The 9,522-nt window shown below is 53.4% G+C and overlaps 1 protein-coding gene across 2 annotated transcripts in view; it reads left to right on the top strand.

The window, feature by feature from the left end:
* The first annotated feature begins 908 nt into the window (after positions 1-908).
* LMNB2 (lamin B2) overlaps positions 909-9,522 on the top strand; it is a 23,697-nt gene continuing 15,083 nt past the window's right edge. For both annotated transcript variants that reach the window (XM_019657487.1, XM_019657486.1), the window contains exons 1-2: positions 909-1,211; positions 9,043-9,179. In XM_019657487.1, coding sequence (XP_019513032.1) covers positions 936-1,211; positions 9,043-9,179 — 413 coding nt within the window. In that variant the 5' untranslated portion in view covers positions 909-935. The remainder of the gene's footprint in view (positions 1,212-9,042; positions 9,180-9,522) is intronic.

Genomic DNA, 9,522 nt, shown 5'->3' with positions numbered 1-9,522 from the left:
TGCTACTGGAATCAAGTGTGGGGAGAGCAGGGATGCTACTCCACATCCTATAAGGAACAGGAAGAAACCCCACTGCAGAGAGGGATGGGGCCCAAATGTCCACGCTTTATCTATTGGCCTCTGGTGGACATTTTATATAGTATGTGGCCTTTGTGTGTGGCTTCTTTCACAGATCCTGTTTTTAAATTGAGGTATAATTGACATATGATATTAGTTTCAGGTATTTGAGGTAATGATTTGCAATTGGTATATATTGTGAAATGATCACCACAATGAGTCTAGTTAGTGGCCGCACATAGTTACAAATTCTTTTGTGATGAGAACTTTTAAGATCTACTGACTTAGCAACTTTCAAATATACAATAGAGTATTGTTAATTATAGTTGCCATGCTGTACATTGTATCCCCAGGACTTATTTATCTTATAAATGGAAGTTTGTACCTTTTGACCCCTTTCATCCATTTCCCAACCCGCACCCCCCGCATCTGTTCTTTGTTTCTATAAGCTCATTTTTTGTTGTTTTTTTAAGATTCCACATATAAGTGAAATCACTGAGCATGTTTTTAAGGGTCCTTCACCACACTTAATTTTAATGAGTCTTCAAAGAGATAGGTAGGTGATTCAGGTGGATAAACTGAGGCACTGGAAAGAAACCCAGTGTCACATCGTGGTCAAGCTTGGATTTTGAAGCTGGCGGTTTGGTTGTGGACCCCACGCCTTCCGCTAGCTGTTTAATGAATAGCTAATGACAGAGTGGGAAACAACGGGAGTTCCTCCCCCGCTTAACCCCCCTACCCCCACCCCCGCCACCTCCTCTGGGAAACTACAGCTCCCGGCGTGCCTCGCGCTGCGCCGGCCGGACTACAAGTCCTAGGCTGCCTCGCGGCGGCAGCAGCGAGCGGCGGGCGCCATCTTGGTCGGAGGCGCGGATTGAATGAGCCCGCTGATCCGCGGCCGCCGTCCCGAGCCGCGCGGGCCCCGAGCCGTCGGTGCCACCGCCGCCGCCATGGCCCCGCCGTTGCCCGGACGCGCGGGCGGGCTCGCCACGCCGCTGTCCCCCACGCGCCTGTCACGACTGCAGGAGAAGGAGGAGCTGCGCGAGCTCAATGACCGCTTGGCGCATTACATCGACCGCGTCCGCGCGCTCGAGCTCGAGAACGACCGGCTCCTGCTGAAGATCTCCGAGAGGGAGGAGGTGACCACGCGCGAGGTGGGCGCGGGCCCCGGACTCTGCGGGGGAGGTTCACTGACGGGTCCGCAAGGGTCTGGGGGGCCCTGAGTGAGGGGTGCACGCTGGGGCAGGCCCCGTCCACTGAGGACTCTCCAAGGGTGTTAGGGTATCCCCTGAACAGTGCTGTCTGCGGCATACCTGTACTTTAAGGGTCCCCAGGGGACCTGGGGACCCTGAGTGAGTGGTGCACGCCGGGGCATGCCCCGCCCACCGAAGGGTCCCCAGGGGATGTGAGGGGCTCTGAGTGAGGGGTGCACGCTGAGGCAGGCCCCACCCTCCAAGGAGTTCGAGGAAATCTAGGGGGGGGTGAGCTAGGCGAGGTCCCGCCCCCAAGGGAGTTGTGGGGAGTCTCCGGGGTTGCGTTTGGTTGTTTCTCCGGAGAGAAAATCGGGGGCGGTTCTCTGGTCTCCGAGAAGATTGGGAGGCTCAGGCCTTCTGAGGGGCCCTAAGGAAAGGCGGAGGGTCTCACGAAGGGGCTGTCCCTGGGAGAATCACGTGGTTTCAGTTCTCCGTGGAACTTTGCAGGCGTCCCTTGATGAGTCCTGGGGAGTTAGGGGGGCTGGGTTGGCGGTTGGGCAGTAGGAGACCTCCGTCTTCTATCCAGGCCTGGGGTAGGATAGGATAGGGTCGGAGGAGAGGGGGTCTGATGCCTCGGGGGGTCCCGAGGGAAATTTGGGAGGCCCTCAATTGGCCCCGGACCCCGTTGACTGTTGGACAGGAACCTGGTAGGCCCTGTCCATCTTCGCCTCCCCACCACCTGGGGATGTGAGGAGAGGAGGAGACACGAGGTTTTAGGGAAGGAACCATTTGGGGCCCAGTTTCACTGCAAACTGAGGCGAAGGGGCTGGGTCAGCCCCGCCCCTTAAGGGGTTGTGAGGTCCATGTGTCTGGGGGGTCCTGGGTGGGGCATGTACCGAGCTGGGGACTGTGGCTGCCAACCTAAACCCCTCCCCTCTTTTCTCCTTCCCTCTGGCCCCGCCCAACTCAAGGGCGGGTCCTCCAAAAAAGTAGGAAGTGCCCACCAGTGGTTCCTGGTGAGCCTGGTAGGAGGTCGGTGTGAAACCTGCACAGCTACTCAGAGCCTCGCCTTCCCCATTAGAGTGGGCCAAATCACGGACTTCTGGGAGAGGAGCAGATTGCGGGGGAGGGGGCACCACTTGCCCTCTGTGTGACCTTGGGCAAGTCACTTAACCATTCTGAGTCTGCTTTTTCTATAAAGTAGAAATAATAATACCCACCTTTTGGGCTTGTCTGTGGGGCCACAATGAGTTAGTATTTGTTTTGTAAAATAAAGGCAATAGAATACAGGACTGGTGTCCAGAGGAAGCACTGTTCTGGGCTCTGGTTTCTGTTGTCGCTGTTTAATAGTCACGGGGACAGGAAACGGCTCAGAAAGTGGGGCTTGGGTGTTGGGGAAGGAAAACGATCCAGTGATTGGGGATGGTGTTCTAGGTTGCTCGGGATTGAATTCAGACTTGGGTTCCAAACTCTGCCTTTAATCTGTGTGACCTTGGGCAGGTCACTCAGCCGTTTGGAGCTAGTTTTGTCAACTGTACAGGGACTAGAATTGTCCCACACTGAGCGTGACCACCTGCTTCAGCAGTGCGAGGGTCCTCAGGATGCCGGCCCAGTTCCTGCCTGCCGGGCTGGTCGGCGCGCCATGTTTGAGCTGGTTTCTTGTCTTTCTCCTGGCCTCAGTTTCCCCACCTCCAAATGGGGTGAGACTTGTGCTGACTTTTAGTAGCTCTGGGCCTGGTGGGTGGGGTGGAAGTGGCAAGGGGGGTGTGTGTGCTGGCCTCACTGGGTGGGCGTGGTCACATTCAGGGGCGGGCCTAGGGAACTTGCCCCGCCTTCTGCTTGTCTGGCCTTTGCTTACTTCTCTGTTGCTAAGGGTTGTTGGAATGCAGGCTAACACCTGGGAGCAAGGGTTGTGGTGGGGTAAACCTGCTGCACTGTGAGCCTCAAGGCTCAAGGTCTGTGGGGGGCTCTAGGCAGTGACAGGGCTAGGGAGGTTCAACCAGGTTGTTCTCCAGGAGCTCCCTGCTGCTTGAGGGGTGAGGTGATAAATGCTTGTCTTCACTGCTGAATGGAGGGGCCTGAATACCTACTGGAGGGAGGGGACCTGGAGCAGTGGGTGTGGGGTGGTCACAGAGGGCTGTCAGGAGGGAGTGACCTAGAAATGGCCTTCGGGTACAGTGGGGCCCAGGCAACACTTAGTGAAGTGACAGGATGAGGCCATTAGTGGTAAGCATCCTCAACTCAGTCTGGCCGGAAGTGGGCTGTGAGTGGGTGGGATGCATGGAGGGAGCTGGGAAGTTGGCTGCACTAGGACAGACGTGGACATGTCACACCAAGGAGCAGGTTACCTGGGCAGCAGCTTCCCACTGGGTGATCCTGCCCTCCAGAGGACATCTGTGGTTGTCACGACTGGGGGTGTTCCTGGCATCAAGTGGATGGGGCCAGGGATGGCCCCAAATGCCATTAGTGTCAGGGCTGAGAAGCCACTTAAGGAACGCTTTGAAGATGCCATTTAAAATATTAGAAGCAGGGGCCAGCCAAGTGGCTCAGTTGGTTAAGATTGCAAGCTCTGAGCAACAGAATCACCAGTTCGATTCCCACATGGGCCAATGAGCTGTGCCCGAGCTGAGCTGCCACTGAGCTGCCAACAGGTGGCAGGATGGCTCATCTGGTGAGAGCATGTGTTCCTAACAACAAGGTTGCCGGTTCGACTCCCTCATTGGATGGTGGGCTACGCCTACCCACACCCGCAACTAAGATTGAACACAGCACCTTGAACTTAGCAGCCGCGAGCTGCCAAAGGGACTTGGAGCTGAGCTAGCTGCGCCCTCCACAACTAAGATTGAAGGACAACAACTTGGCTGTTCCCCAATTCCCCCAATAAAATCCTTAAAAAAAAAAATATTAGAAGCATACCATATGTTTGTAATAAAACCCAAGCAATTCAGGCGCCTGAGGTAAAACTAAAACTTCGTGTTCCTTCCCAGCAGCCAGTGCTGCCTTGCCTGTTTGTCCCATCCACATATACTCTTTCCTTCACACTTGCTCACATGCAAACCCAGCCCATGTACATTCCAGGCCTTTCCCATTGGACATCAGTTGATACCTGTTGTCCGGGTGGGCAGTGCTGGGGTGAGTAGTCACTGCTGATGTCACTGGAGGAACTCTGGAAGCCGCGGGAGGTGGGTGGCGTGCTGGCCAGAGTTTTGTTTGAGAAAGATCTTGGATGCTGGGAGAGGGGAGGAAGGGAAAGTTCTCCAGGGAGCCTCCCCAACAGGGTGTTAAGTTCCTCCAGGCTTCAGTTTCTTTTCCCTTACCAGCACAGGTGTCCTGTTGCTGGTAGGGGTGGGGGTGTTCCCCAAATGAAACCAGGGAGGAGGGGCTGGGTTAGACTCCTGAAGCTTAGGGGAAGGAGCCAGCCTTTGGAGCCAAACCTGTGTCTGCCCATGGAAATCCATGTTTGGTTTTACTTGCAGAGCTGTGTTTCTCAATGGGGTGATTTTGTCCCCCGAGGGACACAGGCAACAAGGAAAAGACCACCTGGGGTTGTCTGTATCCACCCCCGTCCCAGGCCAGCATGTGCTCACACATTTGTTGGGATTCCTCAGTCTTGGTGCAAGCAGTAAAAGATAAAAGGCCCAAGCTGTCCGTCTCTCATGGTGGTGCCCCAGGCTTCTGCAGTGACCACAGTGATGGTCACAGGTGCCGGGAGCACCTGTTAGTGGTTTGAAAGCGATCAGCTGTCTGCTCGTCCTCTATACAAGAATTTTCTAAATCATCCCAGTGCCATAGATCAGGGTCAGCAGATGTTTTCTGAAAAAGACCAGAGTCATTTTCAGCTCTGTGGGCGGGAAGGTCTCAGTCACAACTACTTGACAGGGCCATTACAGTTGGCAAGCTGCCACAGATGGCATGTGGAGGAATGTACCGGTAAAGCTTTGTTTATACGTGCTGAAATGGGCAATCATGTAATTGCCTACATTACAAAAGAGCTCTTTTTATTTTCCTCATTTAAAAACATAAAAACCGGGGCCAGTCGAGTGGCGCATTGGTTAGGAGTTGGCTTGGGATGTCAGCTCTGAGCAGCAGAGTCCCAGTTTGGATCCCACATGAGGGCCAGTGACGCTGCGCCCTCTACAGCTAAGATGGTGAACAACAGCTCCACCTGGCGCTGGGATGCCGTGAGTCGCCGGTGACGGCGTAGGCTGCAGTGGGGCTGGCCAACAGCGGGCATGAGCTTTCTGTGAGCAGCCATCCAATGGCCAACGACCGAGTGCCTCAGCCGGGAAGAGCACAATGATAATACCAACATGCGCCAGTGAAGCAACGTCCTCCACAACTAGACGGAAGAACAAAAGGACGGCAACTTGTCTGTTCCCCTTCCCTGATTCCCCAATGCTGTTCCCCTCCCCCAATTCCCCAATAAAATCTTTAAAAAAAAAATAAAATAAGTTTATTGTTTAAAAAATAAATAAAAATGTAAAAACCATCCTGGGCTTGCAGGCTGGACAAAAAAAGGCAGTGGGCTGGAGTTTCTGCCCATGGGTGTGAGTTTGCAGGCCTGGTTATAGATAACTGCCTTATTAACACACACCAGAAACACCCCGAGAACATAAGTGCTTTAAACAGGACACCGAAATGGGCCAGGGTCCTGGAGCAGGGCCAGGAAAGGGGGCACTTGCCTCAGGCACATAATCTAATGGGAGGGCCAAAATCTCAGTCATGGAGATGAATGATATGTATTTTTAATTACTTTACCGTATTTCTAGGCTGGTTTTAGATTTACAGAAAAATGGCAAAGGTGGTACAGAGTTCCAGTTTCCGTTTTACATCTTTAGTTAGTGTTTCTCAGGACTAACTTACCAGTATTGCTACATCTTCCTTAACCAACACCCATATTTTGTTCACATTTCCTTAGTTTTCCCCTGAGGTCCCAGAACCCCATCCAGGATCCCACGTGACAGGTGTCACATCGCTTTGGGCCCCTCCAGGCCATGACAGTTTCTGACACATTCTTCATTTTTCATGTCCTGGGTGGTCATGAGGACAGCAGGTCAGGAGTTTGGTAGATGGCCCTCTATTGGGGTCATCTGGTGTTCTAATGGTTAGGCTGAGATGATGGGATGAGTAATGTTTTAGTGAAATATTTTTAAAAATTGAAACGAATGGGGCCGGCCAAGTGGCGTGTTGGTTAAGAGTTGGCTAGGGAGCGCCAGCTCTGAGCAGCAGGGCCCCAATTCAGATCCCACATGAGGGCCAGTGACATTGCGCCCTCTACAGCTAAGATGGTGAACAACAGCTCGACCTGGAGCTGGGCTGCCATGAGCTGCTGTGAGTGGCTGGCGGCCAGCATGAGCGGCCAGCAGCTGGCATGAGTTGCCGTGAGCAGCCGTCCAGGGCCCAGCGACCGATCTGCTTCACCCGGGAAGAGCGCAATGATAATACCAACATGGGCCAGTGAAGCAACTCCTCTACAACTAGACTGAAGAACAAAAGGACAGCAACTTGTCTGTTCCCTTTCCCCCGATTCCCCAATAAAATCTTTAAAAAAAAAAAATTGAAATGAGTGAACTAAAGATCAAAACCTAAAGTCCAGTATCAGAATTGCTGGTTTCCCTTTTGCCCTGTGCTCCGACCCTGCTCAGTACTGACTAGTTTCCTGTTGTGTTGGTCCAGCCCAAGATCCTCCTGTCCAGGGAAGGGAGAGTGTGAGAGAAAGGACCCTAGTAGGCATGCCATCTGGGGGGGGGGGCAGGAGACCTTGTCTGTGCAGACCCTCCCTGGGGCTCAGGAGAGTCCTGGAAGGTGAAATGAAAGGAGACAGGGCAAAGACAGGCATGTGAACCCAGGTGCAGCTATCTTTAGAGAATGGAGCCAGCGGCTTTTTGTGAATTCAGAGTTTATTCCAGAAGGCAGTTCCCAGAGGACAGAAATGGAGGGGGCGGCCCAAGGTGACCACCTTCATGGAAGGGAGGGCCCTTGCTCTGTGGGGAGTGGGGAAGGGGGTAAGGGCTGTGGGAGGCAGCCAGGGTACAGGAGGGAGAAGCTTGCTTTGTCTCTGCTCCTACCTCTCTTGTCCTTCTCTTGGAATTGCCCCCAGCAGACCTGCTCTGTCTGTATCTTCACAGGTCAGGCGAGGGCAGTTTATTCTGTGCCTCCATTTTCCCATCTGTGAAATGGGGCCAGGAGCCCATATTTGACCTTTCCTGTGGGATGACAGGTCTGGGAGTTGCTGGAGTGAGGCACGACATCCAAGCCTTGGCTGGTGGGGGGGCGGGGGTAGGAGTGTCAGACTGGCTGTTAAGTCCCACTTTGTTCGGATATGCCCAGGACATCCTGGTTTTCACCCTGGAAAGTTCCACATTCGGAAAATCCCTCAGTCCTAGGCAAACCAGGATAGTTGGTCACCCTACTGGGTGATGAGTCCTTGGCAGGTCCCCTAAGCCCCTCTGCTCGGGCCTTTCCTGTGAAAGGGACGGCAGTGACCCTCTCAGGATCTAAGCTGACCCTGCACAGACACACTGGCATCCTGTAGCTTTGTGGCACATGGTGCAGCTATCCGAGCCAGCCGCCCTGAGAATGGGTCTGCTTGCCCTTCCGCCTTCTTTTTCAGCACCAGATCAAGTCTTCAGCTTTACTGAGATATAACTCCCATCTCATAAGCTCACCCAATTAAATTCTGCAGTTCAGTGGTTTACAGGACATTCACAGAGTTGTGCAACCACCACCTCTATCTAATTCCAGAACATTCCATCACCCCAAAAGGAAGCCCCATGCCTATTAGTAGTTATCCCCCATCCTCCTCCCCAGCCCCTGACAACCACTAGCCCACGTCCTGTCTGTGGGTGTGCCTGTTTGGACATTTCACTTAAGTGGAGTCACACACTGTGTGGCCTTGTGTGTCTGGCTTCCTCTCACTGAGCACCGTGTGTTCAAGGTCCACCCACGTTGTGGCGAGTGTCAGCGCCTCCCTCCTTTTCATGGCCGAGTAATATTTCAGTGTGTGGATGTGCCATCAGCTGATGCACACTGGGCTGTGAACACATGTATGCAGGTTTTGTGTAGATGTGTGCGTTATTTCTCCTGGGTGGACACCTAGCAGTGGAATTGCTGGATTATGTGGTTACTGTTTAACCACCTGATGGACCGCCACTTTTCCACAGTGGCTGTACCAGCCACGCCTGCAGGTTCTCATTTCTCCACATCCTTGCTAACACTTGTTAGCGTCTGTCTTTTTTACTCTAGCTGTCCCCATGGGGTGTCTCACTGTCCTGGTTTGGTTCCAGGTTTTGTGAACACATGTGTGTGGCCCTGTGCCCTTTGATATGGGGGTGGGGGGGCAAGAAGGCCAAAGGGAAATATAAGTGTGCACCCAGCTGGTGGGTGTGACCTGATGGGACAAGTGACTTGGGCAGGCTGGGGTTGCCCAGGGCTGGTGGGACTGAGCTGGTTGGGAGGCTTCTGTGGTTAATAGGTGTGTGTCCTGCAACAAGCCAGCCTGGACACACGCTGTCAGGGTTGCGGGGGGGGTTCCTTCACCTAGACCAGCGGTTCTCAACCTTCCTAATGCCGTGACCCCTTAATACAGTTCCTCATGTTGTGGTGACCCCCAAATAAAATTATTTTCATTGCTACTCTATAACTAATTTTGCTACTGTTATGAATCGTAATGTAAATATCTTTTTGTTTTCCAATGGTCTTAGGCGACCCCTGTGAAAGGGTCGTTCTACCCCCAAAAGGGTCGCGACCCACAGGTTGAGAACCGCTGACCTCGACCCTGCTGTCTTCCCAGGTGAGTGGCATCAAGACATTGTACGAGTCAGAGCTGGCTGACACCCGCAGACTGCTGGATGAGACAGCCCGAGAGCGCGCCCAGCTACAGATCGAAATAGGGAAACTGAAGGCTGCAGTGGAAGAGGCCAACAAAAGGTATGGGGTGCAGCTGGCCTAATGTTGCCCCAATTCCAGGGCTGTGGTGTGTACAGGGTGGGTTGGGTGCTGGGAACAGGGGCTTATCACCACCACCTTATCCTCCCCCTCCCCCATGGCAGGGACTGCTCTGGGTTTTTTTGTTTGTTTGTTTTTTGTTTTTTAAAGATTTTTATTGGGGAATTGGGGGGATGGGAACAGCGGTGGGGAATTGGGGGAAGGGGAACAGACAAGTTGCTGTCCTTTTGTTCTTCAGTCTAGTTGGAGAGGACGTTGCTTCACTGGCCCAAGTTGGCACCATCATTGCGCTCTTCCCGGGTGAGGCAGGTCAGTCGCCGGCTTC

The sequence above is a fragment of the Hipposideros armiger genome, unplaced genomic scaffold (assembly GCF_001890085.2).
Source record: "Hipposideros armiger isolate ML-2016 unplaced genomic scaffold, ASM189008v1 scaffold_275, whole genome shotgun sequence".
Classification (NCBI taxonomy): Eukaryota; Metazoa; Chordata; class Mammalia; order Chiroptera; family Hipposideridae; genus Hipposideros; species Hipposideros armiger.
Note: the sequence above shows the minus strand (reverse complement) of the source record. Positions and strands in the feature narration are given on the sequence as shown.